Source organism: Vulpes vulpes, unplaced genomic scaffold, assembly GCF_048418805.1.
Source record: "Vulpes vulpes isolate BD-2025 unplaced genomic scaffold, VulVul3 u000000671, whole genome shotgun sequence".
Taxonomy (NCBI): Eukaryota; Metazoa; Chordata; class Mammalia; order Carnivora; family Canidae; genus Vulpes; species Vulpes vulpes.
In genome coordinates, this window is record NW_027325801.1 from 749,290 (window position 1) to 772,737 (window position 23,448).

The following is a 23,448-nucleotide window of genomic DNA, read 5'->3' on the forward strand; positions in this document are numbered from 1 at the left end:
CCTGCGGAGCCTACAGGGCCCGGGGAAATGGGGGGCCAGGCGGCTGGAGACAGGGCGGGGCGGGGGCGGGGGGGACTGCTCTGAAGCCTGGGGTAGGCCAGGCCAGGGGCAGAGGAAATGGTTCTTTGGTATTTAAGCAACAGAAGCCTATCGCAGAAGCCGTGCCTCCTAAGACAGGAGGGGGGCCACGATCCCCCTTCCAGTGGGCATGGAGGCTGCCCCAGGACCACCCCAGGCCGCAGCGTGGGGCCGTCCGGCCCCCGCGACCCTCACTGCCAGGCCCGCTCGTCGCCAGCGGCGCCCACGGCTTCCCGCACAGGCTGAGGGTGCTGTGCCCTCAAGGCTGAATACAGAAAATAGATCCTCTCGCTAAACTTTATAACTTCTAGAAGAGCCTGTAAAGAGTTTAAGTGTTTTCCTGGGAAGAGACAGGAGTTCCCCCTGCATTCCGAAGCATCTGCTGAGCGCGGGTGCGGCCGCGTCCTGCCTCCCTGCAGCAGCCGGCGGCGGGGCGGGGGGGTGCGCTGGGGCCGCCGCAGGACCGGCCCCGGCCCGGGAGGGAGGCCACAGCCCGTGCGGCTGTGCGTGCAGGTGTGGTAACCAGGACCTCCGGGCTCGGACCCCCAGGCCAAACCACAGCTCCCCCGAAGTCCAATCGCAGCTACGCCTTTCCCTCAAACAAAACAGAAAGTAGGAAACAAGGGTGCCTTTTTAATTGCAATCAAATATGCCGTCTGAAGTCAGCGTGCTCCCCGAGCCCGGCCCAGGGGCCGCGCACGGCCCAGAGCAGACGGTGCGCCTCACCGCGCGTGGGGGCCGGGGCACGGCCGCTGGGCTTAGCCCTGCTGTGTCCCTGAGCCACCGTCTCCTCTGCAGGTGGCCCGGCCTCCGGTGCCCGGGACAGGGGAGGCGGGGCGGAGGGCGAGGTGTGAGCGCTCACACCTTCGCACACGCATGCAGACTTTCCCAATGTTCGCGTTTGTTCCTTCTCCTTGGCTAAAATGGTCAGATAGCACTGTGAAGCCACTGCCGGGCGGCGGGGGCAGCCCAGCGGCGCCGCCTACTTCTGTATCTGGAACAGGAAGAGCCGCAGGTTGATGTTCTTGGCGGCTAGCAGCTTGTTGCACTCCACGGAGTCGACGATGGGCAGTGGTACGTAGTCCGTCTCGTTGCTCTCGTTGGTGAAGACGAAGTGGTAGATGACGGGGCTGATCTTGACGTCATCGTACGGGCCCTTGAGCAGCAGGAAGGAGCACTCCAGGGGCGCCGTGACCTTGCTCTTGAGGAGGAGCTGGAAGGAGAGCGTGCGCTTGCACGACAGGTTGGGGTTACGCTCGGAGTCGTTCACGCGCGCCTTCAGGACCCACGTCTGGTTCAGCACCGTGAACCTCGGCGTCTCGTAGTACAGGCGCGTGATGAAGTCATCCGTGCGGTAGGGCCGAAACTGGACCTCTGTGGAGACAGACAGGCCGGGAGAGCCGGCAGTCAGTGCGGGCGGGGCGGGCGGCGGCGCCTTCCGGAGGCCGAGGATACAGGCTCAGCCAGGGAGGAAGGCCACTTACCAGGAGGACACAGCGTGCTCTACTTGTCACAAGGCAAATCAAACGCAATTATGGCAAATGGAGGCGCACACAAGCTTTAGGGAAACAACTACAAACAGAAGTGACACGCGTTAGCTGCAGGGAGTCCAGAGGCTGAGAGAAGTGAGTGGCCCGACCCTCGCCAGCCGCCCTCCTTGCCTCCCCCAGGGCCCAGCCCAGGCACAGGGAGGCCCACCCAGGGGCGTGGGTAAGCAGACACACAGACAGGATGCGTTCTGAGAACAAGTGCACTTTATTGGTTCTGATACAGAGCTGCCAGGAAAGCCGGCGGCACCGGGTGGGCAGGCACGTGGCACGGGAGCCTGCCGGGGCACGAGGCAGAGCGCGGGCATGTGGCCCGGTGCTGGGCTCCTGTGCTGTCACACAGTTCTCTCAGCACAGCCCGGGGCCCACGGCCCACGAGTCCCTCCACGGAGGCGGCCAGTCCTTCCTGTGTGGACGGGGATCCCCGCCCGGCCACTGCCACGATCACGATGCCTCAGCCCGCCCAGACCCACGAGGCGAGGCCTGGACCGTTTGTGCCATGGCGCCCACCGGGGCAGCTGAGGCTGCAACTAACCAGGGCCCACGGCCTTCTGCTGCTGAGGCTGCGGGGCCCTTCGCCTCTCAGGCCCCTGCGGGCCCACACCTAGCCAGGCCCGGTCCAGGCAGCGTGGTGTGACTGGTTGCCTGCGCCCGCCCTTGACGCTTTGAGCCGGCTGCCTGGTGTGGGCCGAGCCGTAGAGGGCCGCGGTCTCCCTCAGTGGCCCCAGTGGCAGCAGGTGCTTCTCGCTGTTCTCTGTGTCTGGACCAGGCCCTGGCCTGCTTCCTGCTCCCCAGCGTGTCCAAAGGCAGTGGCCGGGGCCAGGAGAGCCCACGGGATCCAGTGGGCCTGGGCGTGCTCCAGCCTGCCCGTCCCCGGGCGTCCACTCCCAGCTCTGCATTTTGAGCGGAGCACCCTCAGCTCATTCAGGAGCCCTGCCCCTGAGCATCTTCTTGATGGCCTCAGGAGGCCCGTGGCCACTGCAGTCAGTGCCTGCAGGCAGGACCGGCTGTGCTGAGTGCTCTTCTTGCCTTTGGCTCCGCAGGGCAGGCCCCTAGCTGCCGGACCCTCCAAACACACCCACCTTCTGCTTAGACACTGACTGTCCCAAGGGCTGTGCAGCCCCACGCAGCGGGATGCCACCTTGTTAGGGTGGCAGGGCCAGGGAGGGGAGGACAGGTGAGAGGGCCTCTGAGAGCCATGCAGGTGCCCCTGGGGTCCTGCCCCGGCCCCTCCCCTGCTTGGCCTCTGGCACGTCTTCTCCCCCAAGGTGTCCTCCCATTCACCAAAGCTTGTCCAGAGCCTGGCCATCCAGCAGGGCCCGTGCCCACGGCTCAGAGCCCACAGCTCCCCAGGCTCCCAGCCACCCCACCCCCCCCCAGCCTGTGTGGCATGCAGTGGGCGGCGGGGCGCCTCACCTGTGTAACCGATCTTCTCAAAGCTGAGCAGGCTAAAGATGCTGTTGTAGAGCTGCATCTCCTTGCGGTGGCTCTGGTCCATCTCATCCAGAATCTCCATCAGCTCATTGCCCGTCTTGGTTGGGTGGGCACATGCAGCCTCATGCACCGTCAGCTCGTGGAAAGGGCCATGCCACGGGCAGCCGATGCGCTTATATTTGCACTGGGTCACCCTGGGGAGGAGGTGAGCACCGTGGTCACGGCCTGTGCCCTGTGGCAGGTGGCTCTGCCCAGCGGTCCTCCAGGGTGGGCCTCTGCTCGGTCCCCTGCCCGTACACAGGTTACCCCTCGAAGGACATGTTCACCACGTGCCAGCCCCAGGAAGGGGTCAGAGTGTGTGTGGGAGACAGGAAAGCAGCGCACGAGAGCTCTGAAGACGCACGCCACCTACACCCTTTGCTGTGAGGATTCTCTTGCTTGAAAACAGTGGTCACTGACCGTGATCTTGGACCCTATGCAAGTCTCAGTGGCCTGACTCCACGGGCAGGGACCGGGTCGGGGTGCCCATGCAGCTTCGCACCGAGCTCCCGGAGCTTGCCATGCTCTCCTGGGCTCAAGGATGCCAAGGACAGCCAGGTCTACGAGGCCACCACGCAGCCAGAAAGCCCTGGAGAGCCAGGGCGATGTCCCAACAGCCGCTGGGTCCAGATCCAAGCGCCCGGCACTCTGCGGCCCACTCCTGCCTGCCCACCCCCCACCCCCCCCAGGCCTGGGCCCCGAGCAGCTCCACCCTGGCCCCCGAGGGAACTCCGGGTTGTCACTGGGCTAGGTGTGCAGGAGCCAAGGCCAGGCCAGGCAGCAGGGACCAAGCAGAGTAGGCGGCGCTCCGGGCCTCGCCAGCCCCATCCTGGGCCCCCAGGAGGTTACCTGTCCTGGCACTCCTCCTTCTGGTGCCTCTCCAGGAGGGAGCGGGGAAACTGACGCAGGCAGAAGCCACACTCGGAGGGCAGCTCGCTCACGGCTTTCTCCACAGCCAGGTTGCGGCAGCAGAGGCTCTTACTGATCTCACAACGACAGTTAGGGCACGTGGCCTGCTCCTCCTTCAGCCGGGCATCTGCTAGTAGGTGGATAAAACAGCCAGCGCACATCAAGTGACCGTTAGTACACTGCGAAGAAGGAAAGGGAGATGAGCTCACAGACCTGCAGGACGTGCACACACGCACGCGCCGGCCGGGCCGCTGGCCGCAGCAGGAGGGCCTGCTGGCCAGGACAGGTGCGGGCACGCTGCTGTTCGGCAGACGGGGCCACCGCTCAGGAGGCCCACGGCCAGGGGGGTTCCTGCGGAGAGGGAGGTGACTCAAAGCGGCCCTTGGCGGCTTGCAGACGTCGCGGATCCGCACTGAGGCGGGCCCGCTGGCGGTGACCGGTTTGGCCACACTGGGGCTTGGAGCCAGGGACTGTCTCAGGAGCTGCCAGAGGCCCTGATTTTGGGACGCCTGCGGGGATGCGGGCTCCCGGCACCTAGCCGGCAGCTGTCACGTGGGCAGCGGACGCTGCTCCCCGTGCGGGGGCTGGGGACCTTGCTCAGACGACCCAGCCCTCCCTGGCCAGCACAGGTGAGAGACAGCTGCCACCCGCCCAGTGAGGCTGGCTTCCTGCAGGGACTTTCCTAAAAGCTAGTGGCCCAGAGCGTGGCAGGCAGGGCGGCCTAGCTGGCCTGGGTCAAGGGTGTGTGTGCCCTGTGCAGGCCCGGAGAACGGGCGCTACAGGGCTACGGGCAGCAGGAGGGAGGCCCCTCCCCTTCTGACCCCGCGGCTCTGAGGCCCAGACACTGGGTGTCAGCACCCTGCCCTGCTGGGAGCCTTGCGCCTGTGACAGTCTCTGCTCCTGTCTCGGGTCTCTGGTTCCACACCTGCCTCTCGATTTCCCACTGGGTGATGTTCAGAGAACTACACGGGCTGCGGGGAAGGAGGCCCACGGAGAAAGGAGACGTACGAGGGCAAAGCCTTGGGCAGACGTAGCTCCCCAGGCCCGGCCCTGGCTGGTCAAACCCTGCAGAGGCAGAGCTTAGGGAAGGCCGTGGGGGGCGGGGGGCACAGGGCGTTCCACTCAGGGCAGCTGGACTTTCACTTGGAACCCTCCCACAGCCGGCTGAGGGTGAACGGGCACATGGCGCTGTCACAGGCCTCGCCAGCAGCTGGCCCAGGCTCGCCCGCTGTGGCACCCCTCCAGAGAGCCACTGGGCCGCAGGCTCCCCTCGAGGTCCAGAACGCTTCCGAGGGGCACGCAGCGCAGCACACGCCTCTGCCCGGCCACAGCCACACCCGTGGGACGCTCATAAACACCAACTGCTGTCCCATCAGCTCAGGGGTCTGCGTCCCCTGAACTGAGCCCGTCACACGGGGTGCTGGGCCCAGGGTCTTCTGGGCGATGGGACTGACGTGCTGAGGACAGAAGCCACGTGCACGCACACGGCACAGACAATCTGTACTGAAATCTCAATTCCTAAGTCAGGCCAAAAATTAAAGTGTGCAAGATGAGAAGGGGAGCTGGCTGGGCTCAGGTTTGCAGGGGGGCAGTGCCAGTTCCGGACACACGGGCTGGCTGGGGGGGGGATCCCAGAGGCCGCCGGGCTGCACTGGGGCCTGCTCCCAGGACGCCTCTCCCGTCACCCCCAGGGGTGGATGGAGAAGCCAGAGACGCCGTGAGGGGAGGGGAGGGCACAGACACCATAGGCCCCTTCCACCTGGCGGGAGGCACTGACCGAGGGCCCGAGGCTCTCAAACCACAGCCTGAGGGAAGACTGCTGCAGCTCGAGGGAGGCATCAAGGGACGGTGCTCACGCTCATCTTACTTATTCATGGAGGAGACTTCAGGGTTCCCCTTGGAAGCGAAGCCACAACCAGCGTGGCCACCACTTGCCTGAGCGGAACAGCAACGGAACGCACCTGGCTTCATCTGCGTCAAGGCAGAGCAGCAGGGTGTGGGCTGAGGGCGAGGGACTCACATGGAGTCCGAGACGCTCCTGAGGCACACCAAGGGGGCCAAGCACATGGCTGCCTACCTCCCAGCACCGCCCTCAGAGTCCACTGCTGGGGCGCAGAGAGCCGGCCTGCACACTCCTGCCAGCAGGTCTCTTCCTATTCCCCGGGGGCTGTGGAAACCTCCAAGCTCCCAGGCCAGCTCCCACCCGCTCCTCCTGAGCCGTAGGTGACAGGGCCCCGTGGAGCAGTAGGACTCTTGCCCTTCTCTGGGGGACGCAGGTCACTGCCCCTTAGGCCACAACAGCTCCGTTCTTAAGTCGAAAGACAGTGAGCCAGCAAGACGCTGCAGAGTGCTGCTGGCCCAGCCAAGGGACGAGCGGACGTCCACATGCAGCCAGCACCTCATGGTTAGCCAAGGGATGTTCTTGGGTAAAAACCAGGTGGCTGGTCTGGGCCCAGCTGGTCTGTCCACAGCAGGGTGGGTTACCAAGCCCCAGAGCCCTCCCCGCTACCCAGGTCCTCCTTGACCTCCCGAGCACGACTCTGACTCCACGTGCAGGCCTGGCCACACGGTAACACAGAGCAGCGTCCTCGGCGGCCGGGCTGGACCGCACCTCCCCTGGTCTGCGCAGCCACAAGCTGGGCACAAGCCTCTGATGGACAGCTAGGGCAGGCCAGAATGCCCCACTCGGCATGCTAGAGCCAATTCTCCAAGAGCCCAGGTACCCCAAGAAACAGCCCCTGCAGCGCCCACCCAGCCAGGAAGATCCTGATGGGAGGGGGGCAGGAAGAGGGCAGCCCAACACAGAACGCTGCAGGGCTTCCCCCGACAGATGCTGGTCTGACCTCTAGCCTACAGGTCACCAGCAGCATGACCTGGGCTTCTTGCTTCCCTCTCTGGGCCTCACTTTCCTCAGGCACAAGAAGTGACAGGGAGAGGACTAGCCTCATCATGTGCTGAAGGGGTGAGGTGAGACAACACGTATGACAGCAAGCTCAGCCCCCTGCACATGACAGGAGCAGAAGAAAACCCACCACGCCATCACAGGGCTGCCACCTGCAAGGCCTCAGAGGAGACTCCTGGCACAGGCATGTGATTTCAGCAAACGCCCCTCCCTCACCCGTGGACCCTCCAGTCCCACCCAAGCCACAGCAATAGCCCCCAAGCCCCCTGCAAATGGCCCAGGAGCGGGCATTTGTACCTGTCCTCTGAGGACACCACCCAGCAACCCCATCTGGCCACAGGCAGCTCACACGTACCCAGGCCAGCTTCCCCCTGGGTGACAGGGGCGCTGAATGTACCGTCCAACCTCACAAGGAGGAGCCCTGATCCCAGGCCTTGGGCCATAAGAGAGCCCTAGAAAATACCTTCCTCCCCAACTCCTGGAAACCAAGCCTCGGCCAATCAGCCTTTTAGGCCTGCTCTTAAGCCTGGAGTGCACGGACCCCTCAGGTGCCGGGGGCTCCAGGAAGGCTTGGCACCTAGGCCCATGTGAGCAGCCCAGCCTCCAAAGCACAACTAAGGCACTAACCCCAAACCTGCTGCTCAGCCCAGCTGGAGGCCCCCCTCACCATGCCCATCAGGGCTGCAGGCACCCCGTGTCCCCCCGGTTTGGCCTGAGGTCTCCTCAATCCCTTTATTCAAGGGGCTTAAGAAAGGACCTCACAGGGACACCTGGGGGGCTCAGCTGTTGGGTACCTGCCTTCCGCCCGGGTCATGATCCTGGGGTCCTGGGAGCAAGTCCCACATTGGGCTCTCTGTGAGGAGCCTGCTTTTCCCTCTGCCTGCGTTTCTGCCTGTCTCTCTCTGTCTCTCATGAATAAATAAATCAGAAAGAAAGAAGGAAGAAAGGAAAGAAAAAAGAAAAGAAAGAAAGAACGAACCTCACAGCGTCCAAGGGATGCAGCTGTTTTGGGTAAAGCCAGGCCCTAACACTCCACCAGGTTTCGGGTTTGAAGTCCTGGTGTCACACCTCAAGACCTAGGACCCAGATGGGAACCAATCAATCCCATAGCCACGTTCTTGCTCGGATGTAGATACTCCCTGGATCAAAAAGCAACTCAAATGACAAGAAGCCACCACACAAAAACCCAGCTTCGCACACAGCCAGAGCTCAGAAACCTCCTCTCAATGCTCGTTTTAGAGAAGCAGACACACCTCCACAGCTCTACTCTGCTACCTTTCTCAGCCCAAAGCATGAGGCAGGACTAGGGAAGATCCCAGGCCAGCTGGATGGGCAGCCCCATGGGGGATTCCTTAAAGATCAGCGGGAACAGAGCCTGCAGCACCGGGCACGCGGACAACCACTGGAGGCTTCCCCAGGCCTGCGACCATGCGGCCAGGCCTGGGCAGAGACGGGCCTACCCCTGCTTCCTAGGCCTTTTACCAATGTGACGCCAATCAAGTAACCAGTTTCCTTGTGCCAGGGCCCGAGTCCTGGTGGAGACAGGAGACCCTAGGGGTGAGAGGCACAGCAAGCTACACCCAGCCCCACAGGGCAGAAACCGGCAAGTGCCCCAGTCAAGTGAGGACAAGCATCCTGTAGCACGGAGCCGCTGCCTCTGTGGGGCCCTGGAAGAGGAGGAGGGGTGGGAGACGGCAGCCGGGCAGAAGAGGCACAGGAGCAACGTGCTGGGGGCAGGTCTGAGGCCGCGAGTGCCAGGCCAGAAAGCCAGCTGGGGGCCACATCCTGAGACCCCCGACTATTCCTTCACCCCGACGGGGATCACAGGAAACTTCTCGGGCTGAGAACATGGTGGGGGCGGGGGAGCTACACGTGCACTGCTCCAGGCACCACCAAGGCTGTGCCTCCCCCACAGAAGGCACTCACATGCGTAAGGCGCCCGGCACCCTGCCCCGGAGCCGCAGTCTGCATCTACGCACACACCTGTTGCCCGCCCCGCGTGAGTGTCCTGGCTGCAACTCACTCCAGCCCTCCTGCCCCGACCTCGGTGCCTGCCTGCAACTCTGGCGAGTGGCCCCAAACCCCGTCAGGCCAGTCACCAGGGACACACCCAACGCCCGCAGAGAACATCAAAGCACCTGCCATACCTACTGTCCCTGGCCTGACCTGTGTAAAGTAGGCCACGGGGGAAACCATTTGCATGAGCATCTTGCTCTTACACCAAAGCAAGTTCCCCAGCCCAGGTGTGTGGCTCGGTATGCCAGATGTGTGGGAGAACCAGCTGTGCGGAGCCAGGCGCTCAGACTTGGGAACGAGGGCAAGTCTGTTGGAGGTGAGCTCTTGCCACCACCGAGGCTCCCCTGGCAGCGCACAGGTGGGGTCTGGTGGCCACAGGGCAAGCTCTCAAGTTACGGTACGCTCAGCCGACTCGAGACACAAGGATTTGTCCCCCAGGCTCAGGCAGGCACAGTGCACAGGACTCAGCACGGCCACTGGTTACTCTCCTCACCCCAGAGCTGGGCACCACCTGGTGCCTGCCCCAAACCATGCGTCCTGGTGGGTCGGGAGAACAGAACGTATGATGTGCCCAACACCAGCTCACCGGAAATGGCTAGTCAACATGGCTTACCAAAGGAGGCCAGCAGAAACAGAGGGGCTGAGCCCAGGCCACGAGGTGATGGCTAAAAACAGGCCCCAACCAGGGACACACAGGAAGCCGTGTGTCCGCCTGTTGCGAGACAGCGTGTGTAGGACTGATGCCACTCGCTGACCAAATCCTCCTGGGAGCAAACCCAGCTCAGATGCAACCAGGTAACAGCCCAGGCCTCCAGGCCCACCCCAACCCCTACCCTTAATGTCCCCATCCAGGGTTGTATGCGGCAGGGAGTCACCAAGAAGCATTCCCTCCTTCCTCTGGCTCATCTCCCTGGCCCCTCATGGGCACTGCTATGCATCCTGCCAGGTGTGCTCCTGACCCATGGCATGGCTTCCAAAGCAAATGCTGACCCGTGGAAGGTCTCTGCTCAACCTTTCTAGAGCCAAGGGGTCCACCACTGATAACATGTTCTAGAGCTTTCTCCAGGCCTCTAGAGATGAGAGGGAAACAACTCCCTACCAAGGCCTAGCTGTCACTTGGGAAGGATGGAGGTGGAGCAGGGGACCAGTGCCAGAGCCCACAGCTTAGCCTCACTCTCCTTGCTTAGCAGGCCTGTTTCCAGGGCAGCTGCTCAGCAGAGCCCACTAGGCCTGGGGAGGGCCACAGGTCGGGCTGCCTCAGCTCCTTCACTCTATCCGTCACAGCTGTTTAGCTGCCTGCCTTCAGCCCGCCCAGGACAGAGCTCAGCTCCCAGCACAGTGCGGGCCGGTTTGAACCAGCCAGGCTCAGAGGCCCCATCACAGTGGCTCTGGCCAGAGGCAGAGCTTCGGCTCTGTGCTGAGTGGACCAGGAGGCGGCACCATGTGGCCTGTCATCATATCATCATGCCAGGTCCAGGTCTAACACACAGGATGGGAGACTCCCCCAAATTCCCCTGGGGCCCTCCTCCCACCCATCATTAGCATGGCTGTTTGGGCTCTCATTTAAGACCCAAGGAAGGAAAAGTTCTTCTACCTAAGAGGATCAAAAGATCACTGGCAAGGAAAAAGGGGACTGGAGAGGACACAACTCCTGAGGGTAGTACCTCCAAGGCCGAGGGGCTATGGGAAGCATTGCCCCAGTGGGGTCAGAAGACCTGCGGTGTTCCTGAGCAAGGGCCTCTCGCCAGGGTAGGCTGAGAGCCAGTATCCTCCACCCAGAGAACTCAACCCACTCCCCTGCCAATGCCTCCTCCCTCCTCTGTTACCTGGGCACACCAGGGTCCTCCTAAGCTAGTTCATGCCAAAGTAGGAAAGGACCTGGAGACCTACAGGCTGGGGAAGCGGCAACCCAGGTTAGCTTCGTACTGCTTACTACAACAACGGCCCTCTCACCCACTGCCCCCAGTCAGAGTAACAGCAGGAAAACAAGGCCCCAGCAGCCGCGACCAACTCCCGAAAGTGCAAAGAAAGGTGATCGTGAATGTGTTCTAGCCCTCACAGGGGCACTGGGAAGAAGGAGTATCCCGGTCAGAGAATGAGGGGGAGACACAGATGAACAAAGAGGGCAGCACACTGCAAATGGCCCTGGGCCAGCGTGTGGCCCCTGCTGCTTGTGATGCAATGGCAGGCCCACCGGGGCCAAGTGCCCTCTCTGATGGCTCTGGCTGGTTAAGGACTGGGTCCAGCCACTATTCTGGACCCTCACCTGGGAGAAGGGGGGTGGACACACCTCCTGGAGTGCTGGTAGCCTAAGAAGCCGGGCCTGGTGTGGGTCAGGCGGGATGGGAGGGAATCTAACTTAGGATATAGCGTATCTGGACCACACAGCACGAGGCCAGGCTGGGAAGAGAGAAGGGACCCAGACCGTGGGGCTCGATGCAGGTGGTTCATCCAGACCAGGAACGACGGGAGGGACAAAACGTGATCAAATCCCTTCAACGTTCTTCCAAAATGAAAGGAAAGGAGGATTCTTTCAATTGGGAGACAGAAGGTATAGGAGAGAAGCTTCAAGACAGCTCTCGGGGGTGTGGCTGCTAAAAGAATAGAGAAGAAGCTCTTGAGTGAAGGGGGAGCACCAGGATCCCCCGAACCCAGGGATGCAGAGTGAGGGGAGCCGACTCTGGGGGGGGTATGGGGGGCGTCTGTCACCAGCTTCCTCGGGGCCAACTCAGAGGGTGGGCTGGGGAGCGCTGAGCTGGGGCAGCGGAGAAGGCTGAAAAACAAAGCGGAGAAATAACATTCGAGTCGAGAAACAAGGGAAGCGAGGCTGGGAAAGAAGCTGGTCGCGGAGAGGAGGCGAGAGGAGAGCTCCCCAACAGACGCCAGGACCCGCCTGCCGGCCCGGGGCTCGGCCGGCTCCGAGGGCCGGGGCGCGGGGAGGGGGCGGCCGCGGCGGGGCTGCGGCCGGGCGGGGTCGGGGTCGGGCCGGCGGCCCTACCTGGTACACGGAGGCCTTGGGCAGGTCCAGGCAGACGGTGCAGCACAGCACCGAGTAGAGCCGCTCCTCCAGCTTCCCGCTGCCCGCCGCCGCCGCCGCCGCCGCCGCCTCGGCCGCCTCGGCCGCCCGCAGCCGCTTCTTGGGCGGCGCGTCGGGGTCGCCGGCCGCCTCCTGCAGCTGCCGGGCGCCGGCCAGGCCCGCCTCGTCCGGGAGCCCGGGCCCCGCCGCCTCGCCCAGCGCCGCCGCCGCCGCCGGCCCCGCGGCCGCCCCCGGCCCGGCCCCGACCCCGACCCCGACCCCGGCGCCGACCCCGGCCCCGGCCGGCACGGCGCCCGCGGGCCCCGCGGCCGGCCCGCCCCCGCCGGCCTCCTCCGCGCCGGACATCGCGGCCGGTCGGCCCGGCGGGCGGGTGCCGGCGCGCACCCGCGGCTGGAGGTTAGGGGCGCCGCGCGCTCCCGCCGCCCTCTCGCCGCCGCCGCGACCCCGCAGCCCCGCTCCCTGCGCCGCCGCCTCAGTGGGTCCGGCCCGCGCGTCGCCCCGAAGCCGCCGCGGCCACCGACCCCGGCGCGGCCGCCATCTTTGTTTTCGCTGCGCGCCCCCCCTGCCGCCGCCGCCGCCCCCTCGGCCTCCCCATCACGTGACCGCGCGGGGCCAATGGGAGCGCCGCTCGGGGCTAGACGGCACGTCCGCCGGGGCCAATGGGCGCGCAAGGACGCCCGAGGGCCCGCCCCTGCAGAAAGTGGGCAGGAAGGAGGCGGGGCCCCCGGCGGCCTGCGGAGGGGCGCGCGCCCCGGGCGGGGAAGTCCTGGGGATGGGGGCGTGCGCGCCGCTTCCGGTCCTCTAGGGTGCGGCCCCCGAGCCGAGGGCCACCCGAGGGAGGTGTGCGTGCGCCTTTGTCCCGCAACACGGAGGTCTGCGTGCGCGGCGCTGTGGCCTGGCTCGCCCGAGAACCCCGCCGGCCGCTCCCGCCCCTCTGCTGCCGGACCAGCTGGCGGCCGTTGCTTCCACGGCACGCAAGCAGAGATACTCCCCGAGAAAGGGCCCTGGACCCCGAATTTAAACCACCGTTCTGCCTAATCCCGGGGTTGGGAACGGAAGAGGGGTCCGGTGAGGAGCGTGAGGGTTTGGGGACATCAGGACGTGCCTTGCACAGGCCAGAGGGCGAATGAGCACACGTCGAGTTAGCTCTGGGAGGGAAGGTGCATTTCTGAGGACAGCTGTAATACAGGGGTACCACAGTCCTCCCCTGTCCCCATCCCGATCGGCAGCCCGTGAAGGTCACTGTCCCAGAGGGCCATCTGCCATGCTGGGCAAGGATACTCGGAGCTCCACCGTGTCGCAGGAGAGCAAAGGCCCAGGGAGTTCTTCTCAGTCTAGGGGCCCTCCTGGCAAAGGTGCCACTAGGTCAGGCCGAGTGAGGCCCCAGGGCTAGTTCTAGGATATTCCCCTTTTTTGCACAAGGAAACCAGCTGGTGCCCTAAAGCTTTAGAAAGCTCACTGGAGGACTCCTCGATTCCTTGCAAGAATGGGCAGATTCCATATTTCTGCTGTTTCCCTAAGGTTTATTGGAGACCAAGCCTCTCTTTGGATCCACAACCATGGCCTGCCCAGCAGCAGGCCCCAAAATGTGCCTGGGGCCCCATCCCCTTCATTCTGGTCTAGGCGAGTCCCCACACTCAGCAGAGGAGGGACAGTGGTGCCTGGACTCGGCCTCCTGACCAAGGCATCCATCACCCTGCAGCAGGTTCTTTTTGGGAGACCGGAGAGTCCATCCTTAGGGGAGCAGGCCTGTGGGAGGGGGAAGCGGTAGCCAGGGCGGAAGCCCCACCATGCTCTCTCTAAGCATCACTCCCACTGCAGGCGCTGTGTGTGCAGGGCTCGGTGGTAGGCCCAACTGCCTGCAGCCAGGGCCCAGCGACAGACGTCCTCCTTTGGCAGCAGCAGCAGTCTGTCTTCCTCCAGCCGGCTCAGGAGGCCTGCAGCACCCAACATCGCACCCCCCCACATTCCATAAGTGTTGGTTGTGAAAACAGCCACGATGAGGATAGTCACTGCAACCACCAGCACCACTGCCTGGCCAGCCACAGAGCGACCCTCAGCACCAAGGTGGTCACCGGCCACAGCCAGCACCATCCCTCCTCCCAGGAGCAGGTTGGCAGAGGAGCGGTCCCCATTCACCCAGTGGAAATCAAAGGCCAGAAGGGGCAGGCCGATGACAGTGGCCACCCAGGCTCCAGCAAGAGAGTCTTCATCTGTGCCCAGCCCTGGGGCCAGCACGGTGGCAGAGGCCAAGGCCTGGAGCAGGAAGCCAGCAGCGGCCCCTCGACTTGCCTGTCAGCACAAGGATAGAAGGAGATGTGGGGGGAAAAAAGAGCAAGGACCTGCCTTCAGGCAGAGAAAGGTCTGGGGGTCTCATGCAACCCTGGCCCCCAGACTCAGGCTCGCACCACCCTCTCCCTGACCCCAGGAACTGGACCCGATTCAGGTCCTTGCAGTTTGTGAGTGGGTGACACCCCTGCCCCACCCCAGTGTACTCACCTGGGCAGTGCTCACGGCTGCATGCAGAGACACCACTCCCAGTGTCAGGTGGGACAGGGTGGTACTCCACTCATTCCAAGGCTTGGAGGCCATGGTACCTCGGGGGTAGTGAATGTGAAACAGGAAGGGGACTCAGAACTTTAGAAAGGAAGAAAACGCAGGAGCCCTCGACCAGGAGCCCTAAGGGCGATTCTCCAGGACTCCCAGCTTCCAGAGCCCCATCTCTAAGTGTTGGGATAGGCTCATCCGAAACTTTCTGGGGCCCTGAGGCACCGGACACAACTGTGGGGAAGAAGAACCTAGTTAGGCCGAGAAAAGAAGGGGGAAAGCGAGTCAGACCTGGGAGGGCGTGAGTTCTGGGGCCCTGGAGTCCAAGTGGGGGTTCCGGGCCTCGGGGAGAGTCGTGCGCAGGCCCACTCGGCCTGGTTCCTGCGCTCGGGGAGGCGCCGTCTTCGGAACCGGGCCTGGGAGCAGCTACGGTGCAGGCCCTCAACGGCGGCTCAGCTGAGCGCCCCGACGCGGCGGCGAACAGTAGGCCGGAGTCGCCCGCCCCACCGCCCGCCGGGGCCCCGGCTCCAGCCCAGCGCGGGCCGGGCGCGAACCAACGAGAGGAGCGGAGGCTAGAGCGGCGGCGGGGGGCGGGGCCTGGGCGAAGGGGGCGTCCGAGGAGAGCCGGACGAGGTTGCGAGGGCGCAGGGCCCGCCCGGAGGAGGGAGCTCGGTCCTCCGATCCGGGTAAGGCACCCGCGGGCTTCCGAGGGCTTGGTGGCGAGCGGAGGGGCTGTGAAGGGGAGGGCTGTGGGCGGGGCCGAAAGGGGAGGAGGGGTAGGGCAGAGGGGAGGGGCTGTTGCGGGGGGGGGCGGAGCCTATGAAAGGGCTTGTGGGCGGAGCTGCGAAGGGAGCTGATGGGCTGGGAAGGGTATGGGCGGGACTGTAACGGCGGCCTGGGCGGGGCCGGGAGGGAGGGCGGTCTGGGCGGCGGTGGGAGGGGAGGGGCTGAGAGGAGGGCGGCTCTGGGCGGAGCTGTCGCGGGGGGCGGGGCTGAGGGGGTGTGGGCGGGGCTACGAGGTGGGACTGCGAAGGGCACTGGGCGGGGCTGAGGGGCGTGGGCGGGGCTACGAGGTGGGAGTGCGAAGGGCACTGGGCGGGGCTGAGCGGGTGTGGGCGGGGCTACGAAGTGGGAGTGAGAAGGGCACTGGGCGGGGCTGAGGGGGTGTGGGCGGCGCTACGAGATGGGACTGCGAAGGGTATTGGGCGGGGCTGAGAGGGGGCGGGGCTACGAGGTGGGACTGCGAAGGGTACCGGGCGGGGCTGAAAGGGTGTGGGCGGGGCTTGGCGGGGCTACGAGGTGGGACTGCGAAGGGCACTGGGCGGGGCTGAGAGGGTGTGGGCGGGGCGGGGCTACGAGGTGGGACTGCGAAGGGTATTGGGCATGGCTGAGGGGGGCGGGGCTACGAGGTGGGACTGCGAAGGGTACTGGGCGGGGCTGAGAGGGTGTGGGCGGGGCGGGGCGGGGCTACGAGGTGGGACTGCGAAGGGCATTGGGGAGGGCTGTGAGGGGGCGGGGCTACGAGGTGGGACTGCGAAGGGTACTGGGCGGGGCTGAGAGGGTGTGGGCGGGGCGGGGCTACGAGGTGGGACTGCGAAGAGTATTGGGCGGGGCTGAGAGGGGAACTGGGCGGGCGACAAGCTGTCCGGGCCGGGCCGCGCGGGGCTGGAGGGGTCTGGGCCGGACTGGGCGGGGCGATGAGGGCCGGGGCTCCGTGGAGACGCGAGCTTGGCCTCCCTCGGCTGCCGGCTGCGAGGGGCGAGGGCGGTAGGGGCCTCCGCGGGAGGCTGGGGCGGCTTCCGAGCAGGGGCCGTGCGGAGGCCGTGGGCGCTGTCAGCCCGGGGTCGGTGAACTAGGGGTGGGAGGCGCGAGGCGGGTGTCCGGGTGAGGCCCCGGGGACTCCGTCCCTGGCACCCCCTTTCCTCCGGGCGCGCGCCCTCCGCCCGCGGGAGCGGGGCCGTGGGGGCGGCCGCCCCGAGCATGCGCACCGGTGTTGCAGCGCGCGGGCGCGGAGTCGGGGTGCTGGGACGCGGGGCGGCGCGAAGCGGGCCCTCTGCCGCCCCGCGCTCCCATGTACGCCTTCTACTCGCTGCTCATCTACATCTTCTACAGCCTCTTCCGCAGGGATGGCGCTGCCGCGGCGGCCGGCGACCCCGAGGACCCCGCCCAGGTGAGCGGGGCGGGCGCAGCTGGGCCGGCGCCCCCCTTCCGAGCGGGTTCTGCGGGCCCGCGCAGCGTATGCTCCCGGGGCGCTGTCGCTGGGGCGGGGGTGCCGTGCGGGGGGCTCCGTCTCTGTTCTGGTGTTGGAAGCGGAGACCTCGCCTTCCTCGGCCCGGTCTCGGAGGGGGGCCCACAGGCTACCCCCCATCCTCAGAGGTCCCGCTGCTCCCTCCCTAGCCTGCAGGTTGCAAGCGCGGGGGTCGCCGCCGCCCCGACCCGCCCACGGCGGAACTGTGGACCGAGCTGACAGGCCTGGTCGGTAGGTGCTGTCGGTGCGCCGGGAGGGAACCAGCCGGCCGAGGGAGGCGGGCGCCGTGACCTCTCGGGAGGGAGGGGCCCAGCAGGTGCCTCCTGCCGGCCTGTGAACCGCGAGCCTCGCCTTCCCCGCTCCCAGGCCTCCCGGGCTGCTCCGAGTCCGAGGATGGGCCGGAAGAGGGAGCCGAGGGCCGCCCTGCCGAGGTGTCCCTGGAAGAGGCCCTCGTGCGTCTTGCTGAGTTCCTCTCCGTCCAGCTGGGGGCGGAAGAGAGCTTCGGGAATCCTCCTGACCTGACCAAGGTGAGCCGGGCTGGGGATCCTTCTCCAGCCCACCGGGACTGTCCGCAGGCCTTCTGGGCTCCCGGTGCGTGTCCTCACCTCAGCCTCCGTTGCTCTGGTCCTTGTGTCCTTTACAGCCGAGCGATGTCCCCCCACTGTTGACGGTGACCGGTCAGCTCTTGGCTCTCCTGGCGTGGATTCGGAGCCCCAGGGGAAGGCAGGCCCTGTCCCAGGGGACTCAGCCAGCCGCCGAGGGGCAGTGCCCCACTCCTGCTGGTGCGTAGGGAGTAGTAAGTTGTAAAGGGAGTGTGGCAAGGGAGTGAAGCCCGCAGAAACGGAGCGGCCTGGAGTTTGGGGCCCCATGCCCAGCTTTGCTCCCGAGGTGTCCCCTTCTTCAGGTTAGAGACCTCATCAGTCTTAATTGGGTCCACCCCACCCCAGGATCCCCATCTCAAGAAGAAAGCCCTCCTCTCTCACCAAGAGATGAGGCCCAGGGGCAGAACCCTCCCCAGTTGGAGGAGGACCAGAGGGCGTGGCAGCGGCTGGAGCAGCTCATCCTTGGGCAGGTAGGGGTCCCGAAGGCAACAGGGACAGGGTGGAGGGCCTTGGAGGGAGATGCCTCACCCTGTGCCCTTCTCTCCTCGTCAGCTAGAAGAGCTGCGACAGCAGCTAGAAGTGCAGGAGGAGGAGCTGGGCCGATTGCGCCTGGGAGTGGTAAGGCTGCCGGCCACCCCCGCCCCCCGGGGAGGGTGACCGAGGGTGATGAGAGGTGGCCCCAGCTTCCAGGTGAGTCCTGAGGGCTTCTCTCTCCGCCAGGGGGCGACAGACTCCGAGAAGAGGGTTCAGCATCTAACCCTGGAGAATGAGGCTCTGAAACAGAGCCTGAGCCTCACCCGGGATCTCCTGCTGCACTGGGGTCCTGGCCCCTCTACCAGGGCCCCCCAGGTATCCTCCTTAGCTGCTACCATTCCTGACGCCTGGGGCTCCTGCACACCTGGCTGGCTACCTGCAACACTGCCCAGGATCTAATGCTGCTGGAACAGAGGCAGGGGGGCCTCTCTGACCTTTCAGGGCCAGAGCCTAGGAGTGTGGACAGGCCCTGGGATGGTCTGTGCAAGGTAGCCCCATCAAGGAGACCCATGCCCGCAGGAGAACACGTCTACCTTGTCCTGTGGCTTTCCCAGTGACGGCCTCAGGAGAGCAGAGGGACCTGGGGAAAGGCGTCCGGCATAAAGTGGGGAGATGTGGATTCATGGCCAGCTCTGCCCACCCCTCTCGACATGACTTCCCCGTCCATAACATGGGGCAGCTGGAGCGCCCTCGTTCACGTCCCTGCCGGCTCCATAGCTGATCTGGTTCCCACCTTTCCTGCAGGAGGAGGCGGAGGCACTGGTGGAGCTGCAGAGCCGGCTTCAGGAAGCCCAGGACACCACAGAAGCACTTCAAGTCCAGGTGGGCGCTGAGCCCAGGGGCCGGGAAGGCTGGGGCCACGGGGGGCGGGTGGGATCTGAGGCAGGGCCTGGTAAGTGCCTGTTGCCTCAGTGACAGGGGTGGGGTTGGGCGGGCCAGCTGGGGGTGCAGGAGGTGCAGCTGCAGGGCCTGCGGGGGGCCCTTCGGCAGCTCCAGCAGGAGACTGAGCAGAACTGTAGAAGGGAGCTGCGGCAGATGCTCGGGCAGTTGGCAGGTAAGGGCGGGGACCCGCGGTTCACGGGGAGGCGGGGGGCTGGGCTTTCCCTCACAACAAACTCTCCCTGCCAGGACTTCGGACACGTATGGCCAGCCTGCGTCAGGGCTGTGGGGACCTCCGAGGACTGGTCAGCACGTTTACCCAGAGCTGTCAGTGTTCGCTCAGTGAGGCCCGGGGTCAGGTCAGGACCACTGCCTCCTCTCCAGCGCATGATCTCTGGGCGGCCGGGTCACTGTTCTTCTGTGGGGGCCTGTGTTCTTTCTTCCCACCCCAGGGACTTGCCTGCTCCAATGCAGGTGGTAGGCTCTGGAATCAGAACAGCTTGTGATCTCACCCATTCTGGGTGTGATCTCGCCTGTGGGCCTCATTGTTGTCTGTGTAAACTAGGGTGACAGTAAACCCCTCACGGAACCGTCAACCCCATAGGAGATGTCTTTTTCCGTGATCCTCCTCACGTTCTGGGTTTCCATCCTGGGCCCACCGAATGATGCTTCTAGGGGCCCAAAGCCAGTATAAGTTGTGCATCACCACAGCTGGTAGCTCCGCATTGCCCCAGCACCCCCCCCAGCCCCCACTTCCTCACATTTCCTATCCCACCAGGTATCCTGGGCCCTGGGGGCACTGTCAGCTGGCACAGCTGGGACTCAGCTCCCTGAGGAGCAGCAGAGGCCCCCAACTGGATGCCCAGGGCGGCTGCTGGAGCTCAAGGGTATGGCAGGCTTGGAGAGCAGAGGAGTGGGGCGGCGAGCCTGAGGACGGAGAGCCTCCCTGTGCTTCAGGGCCCCGGAGGCAGCCCACTGATGTGATCTCCACCCCAGGAAATATCCGTGTGCTGTGTCGGCTGAGGCCAGGGACACCCTCCAGCCTGGTGAGCTCGGAGCCTGGCCCCAGTGGCACTGTCACCACCTGCTATCGAGGGCGCCAGCGTCGCTTCCGCCTGGACTGGGTCTTCTCTCCAGAGGCCAGCCAGGAGGAGGTGATGCTCTGCCCTTGCACCTGTGCTGACCTTCCCTCATACTGCCTGAGAGTCAGAAGAGGCTCCGGGTTCCCCTCCTTCTGCCTTCCCAGTAGCTGGACTCCTGTGAAGGGAAGCAAACAGGAGGTTCTGGGAGGCAAGAATGACAGCCTAGCTGGATACCTCCTTTACTTCCAGAATATTCCCATTACATCCCTTTGCAGTTTCAATGAAAACGAGCCTGCTGGTTTAATGGAAAGGTTAACATTTTTAAACGTAATTTTTTACCAAGGAAGTAAGAAAAATGAGCATGTCTGATATGATGGCTGCTGCTCATAGGGAGCTGGCTGCAGAGCAGGGCCAGGGTGCTGCTGTGGTGGGGACAGTGCTGTGACCTTCCCCCAGGCTTCATGGGCTGCTCACTCTTCCAAGCCTGGTGGAGTGGGCCAGCTGTGAGAGCAGGGCCAGGGCGGGGCAGCACAGGGCAGGGTGTGGTGGGCACAAGCGCCGGGGAGCCAGTAGCTTCCAGCCTTGGCACTCTCCTGCCCTCCTCCCCTTGACTCCCAGGCCCAGCTCAGCACTTTGCTTCCTATACTGGCCGTCTCTGTCCACATAGACTTCCAAAGCTCAGGAAACAGATGCAATCACGTAAGGTGCAGAGCTAGCCGAGATTCTGACCTGGGTTGGCCTCACAGGGACACAGTGTGAGGAGGGGCTGGCAGGTGGCAGGTGGCCAGAGCTCAATCGCCCACTTCCTGGAGAGCAGGGGCTGTTTTTCGCCTGTGTCTCTATCTCACACACTTCCCGTCTCAGCCTGCTTCCCAGACTTCGAACACCCCCCCCCCACTATCCGTCCCCCCCCCCCCCCCCGCGGTCTGCTACCTTTTGGGCAGTCCTCTGGACACCGCTGTCCCTTATGTGTCTGACCAGAGGCGTCTTTCACTGAGCCCCCTCACCTGCGTTTCCCATCTCTGCAAGGACACCACACAGTCCTCGCACCCTGGTCACCCCCAGTGCTTCCTGCCAGTCATGGAATCTTAGTGACCTCACGGGCAATTCTTAGTGACCTCATGGCGACCTGCCGTGCTCGCTGCTGGCAGTCAAGGCGTTAAGTAGAACCCACAGGCTACTCAGTTACCAGCCTTCTGGGCACAAAAGCTGGCCATGTCGGTGCTCAAAAGGCTACTGCCGGGGTCCAGTTGCCAACAGGATACGAGTCCCAGCCACATCTCCTCAGCTGCCTCTGGACTCTCCCAGGGCCAGGGTTCCGGTGACCTTGGCTAGCCACCCTCTGCGCACCTGTGGAGCCCTCCTGGGCTCACCCTTTATGTGAGTCCTCTCGCTTCGAGCTCCTCTTGCTCCCCACTGCAGTGGTCACCTTGGAGGGAAAGCCTTGGCCTAGAAGATCCATGTGTGCTTTGTTTCCCGTCACAGCTGGGCTTTGAACCTGGCAGTCAAGCCCAGCATTTGGGCTCCTGGCTGCTGCTCCCCTGGGCCTGCAAGCCTCCTCAGAAGTCCAGCGCTCCGTGTCGCTTGTTCTCTCACATCCCTTTCCTTCCTTGTCTGGCAAATTCTTGCAAATGCCAGCTTCTCCAGGGAGCCACCTCAATTTGTTGGGAGATCTGCCCTTCCACCATGCTCCCCTGGAGCCATCCTCCCTGGGTAACCAAGCTATGTCCACACTGTGTCCCAAGTCCTGGGGCTTAGGACCCCTCGCACCCCTCCTCCCCCTAGGTCTTCAGGGAGCTGGAGCCAGCTGTGCTGTCCTGCCTCCGAGGCTACAGCGTCTGCATTTTCACCTATGGTCAGACAGGGACGGGGAAGACCTACAGTATGGAGGTGGGAAGGGGAGACCCTGGGTGGCTCCTGGGGCCAGGAGCTGGGCTGGGAGTCTGATGCAGCCCCTGCCCTGTTCCAGGGCCCACCTGAGGACCCTGGCATAGCTCCTAGGGCACTGCAGTCACTGTTCCAGGAGATGGGGACCGGGGGACACCACCGTGTGACTCTCAGCATGGTGGAGATCTACAATGAGGCTGTCAGGTCAGGGCCATGCTATAGCCCTTCCTCTGTATCCTGTGCCCCTGCAGTGACCCTGGGAGTCTCGGAAACCCAGCCCTTCCCTTTCTCACTAGGGACCTCCTAGCCCCAGGGCCTCCTGAACGCCTGGCCGTCAGGCAGGGCCCGGCAGGCCAGGGGGGCATTCAGGTGGCTGGCCTCACGTACTGGGACGTGCCCAACCTGGAGACGCTGCACCAGGTAAGGCTGCCCAGTGGCATCGCGCCCGCCCAGCCCTCCCAGCAGCTCTCCAAGGCCCCCGCCTGTGCTCCCACGCAGGGACGCAGACCTTGCGGCAGGCCGGTCGGTTCCCTCCGCCCTCCAGATGCTGAGCCTGGGGAGGAGCAACCGGGCCACCGCCGCCACCACCAAGAATCGGCACAGCTCTCGGTCGCACGCCTTGGTCACGCTAACGCTGCGCACGGCGGCCCCCCCGCGCGGGCCGGGCACCGCAGGTACCGGGCGCGCACCTGAGCCCTGCGGGGGGCGGGGGGCTCGCAGCGCCCGATCCGGGGCTCCCCCCACGCCCGCTCGCTCGCCCCGGCAGGCACCCTGCACCTGGTGGACCTGGCGGGATCCGAGCGTGCCTGGAAGGCGGGGGCGGCCGGCACGTCGCGGGGAGACCGAGACGGCGCGCAGCGGCTGCGGGAGGCCCGGACCATCAACCGCTCGCTGCTGGCCCTGGGCGGCGTGATGGCTGCGCTGCGGGCCCGCCGGCCGCACGTGCCCTTCCGCGACTCGCAGCTCACGCGCCTGCTGCAGCCCGCGCTCGGGCCCGGCGCCACCGCGGTGCTGCTGCTGCAGGTGGGCGGGGGGCGGGCGGGGCGGGGCGGGGGAGCGAGGCCGGGAGCGGACGGGACGACCCCGCGGTGCTGCGGCTGCAGGTGGGCGGCCCGGAGGGGGCCGGGAGCCGCCCGCGCGGGGCCGCCCACCAGCGCCGCTTGCCCGCAGATTTCCACGCGGCCGGAGGACCTGGGCGAGACCGTGTGCTCGCTGAAGTTCGCCGAGCGAGTGGGCCAGGTGGAGCTGGGGCCCGCCCGGCGCTGCAGGGCCCCGCGCTCGGGGACGCCGTCTTCGCTCAGCACCGACACGCCGCTCACCGGGACCCCGTGCACGCCCACGCCGCCCCCCGGCAGCCCTCCCAGCCCCGGCCCAGACAGCGACTCCAGCTTGGCCCTCGGGACCCAAAAGGCCGGGGGCTCCTAGTCCCGGCCGCGCCTCTGCCGGCAGAGGCGGCAAAGCCCCTGCCCCCCTCCCGGAGTCGGTCCCCCTGCCCCCGAGGAGTATTTAGCCTAGGGACCTGATCGCCGCTCCCTCCCCCAGGCCCCCGGCTCCCTCCTTATCGCCATTTGCTGTTATCATCGCGGCGCACAGCAGGGGATGCCAGGGCTGTGGGAGGTAGGCCCCCGCCAAGCGGCTACCCCAGTCACCCCCAGCACCAAGAATCAGACTTGGCATTAAAATGTTGTCTACTCCTTTACTGTTATT

General features: G+C 65.2%; 2 protein-coding genes across 9 annotated transcripts; one reads left to right on the forward strand and one right to left on the reverse strand.

Annotated features, from left to right (window-relative positions):
• Positions 1 to 691: 691 nt before the first annotated feature.
• ZFTRAF1 (zinc finger TRAF-type containing 1) lies at positions 692 to 15,256 on the reverse strand. Of its 7 annotated transcripts, none has more exons than XM_072745880.1 (4): positions 14,462 to 15,054; positions 3,948 to 4,186; positions 3,042 to 3,253; positions 692 to 1,452 (listed from the first exon to the last, which is right to left on the reverse strand). In XM_072745880.1, exons 1-4 carry the CDS (start codon positions 14,552 to 14,554, stop codon positions 1,061 to 1,063), a joined length of 936 nt encoding a protein of 311 aa, XP_072601981.1. In that variant the 5' UTR covers positions 14,555 to 15,054; the 3' UTR covers positions 692 to 1,060. The 7 variants fall into 7 exon arrangements, with proteins under 7 accessions (XP_072601981.1, XP_072601979.1, XP_072601978.1 ...); XM_072745878.1 differs by lacking the exon at positions 14,462 to 15,054 and adding an exon at positions 12,484 to 12,521; XM_072745877.1 differs by lacking the exon at positions 14,462 to 15,054 and adding an exon at positions 11,924 to 12,463.
• Positions 15,257 to 16,151: 895 nt separating this feature from the next.
• KIFC2 (kinesin family member C2) lies at positions 16,152 to 23,435 on the forward strand. Of its 2 annotated transcripts, XM_072745859.1 has the most exons (19): positions 16,152 to 16,352; positions 16,622 to 16,679; positions 16,907 to 16,988; positions 17,124 to 17,284; positions 17,401 to 17,539; positions 17,705 to 17,829; positions 17,912 to 17,977; positions 18,080 to 18,208; positions 18,638 to 18,715; positions 18,833 to 18,947; positions 19,022 to 19,131; positions 19,551 to 19,659; positions 19,769 to 19,926; positions 21,640 to 21,744; positions 21,824 to 21,945; positions 22,038 to 22,161; positions 22,286 to 22,415; positions 22,508 to 22,764; positions 22,912 to 23,435. In XM_072745859.1, exons 1-19 carry the CDS (start codon positions 16,207 to 16,209, stop codon positions 23,164 to 23,166), a joined length of 2,469 nt encoding a protein of 822 aa, XP_072601960.1. In that variant the 5' UTR covers positions 16,152 to 16,206; the 3' UTR covers positions 23,167 to 23,435. The 2 variants fall into 2 exon arrangements, with proteins under 2 accessions (XP_072601960.1, XP_072601961.1); XM_072745860.1 differs by lacking the exon at positions 16,152 to 16,352 and having other exon boundaries at positions 16,388 to 16,679.
• The last annotated feature ends 13 nt before the right edge of the window (positions 23,436 to 23,448 follow it).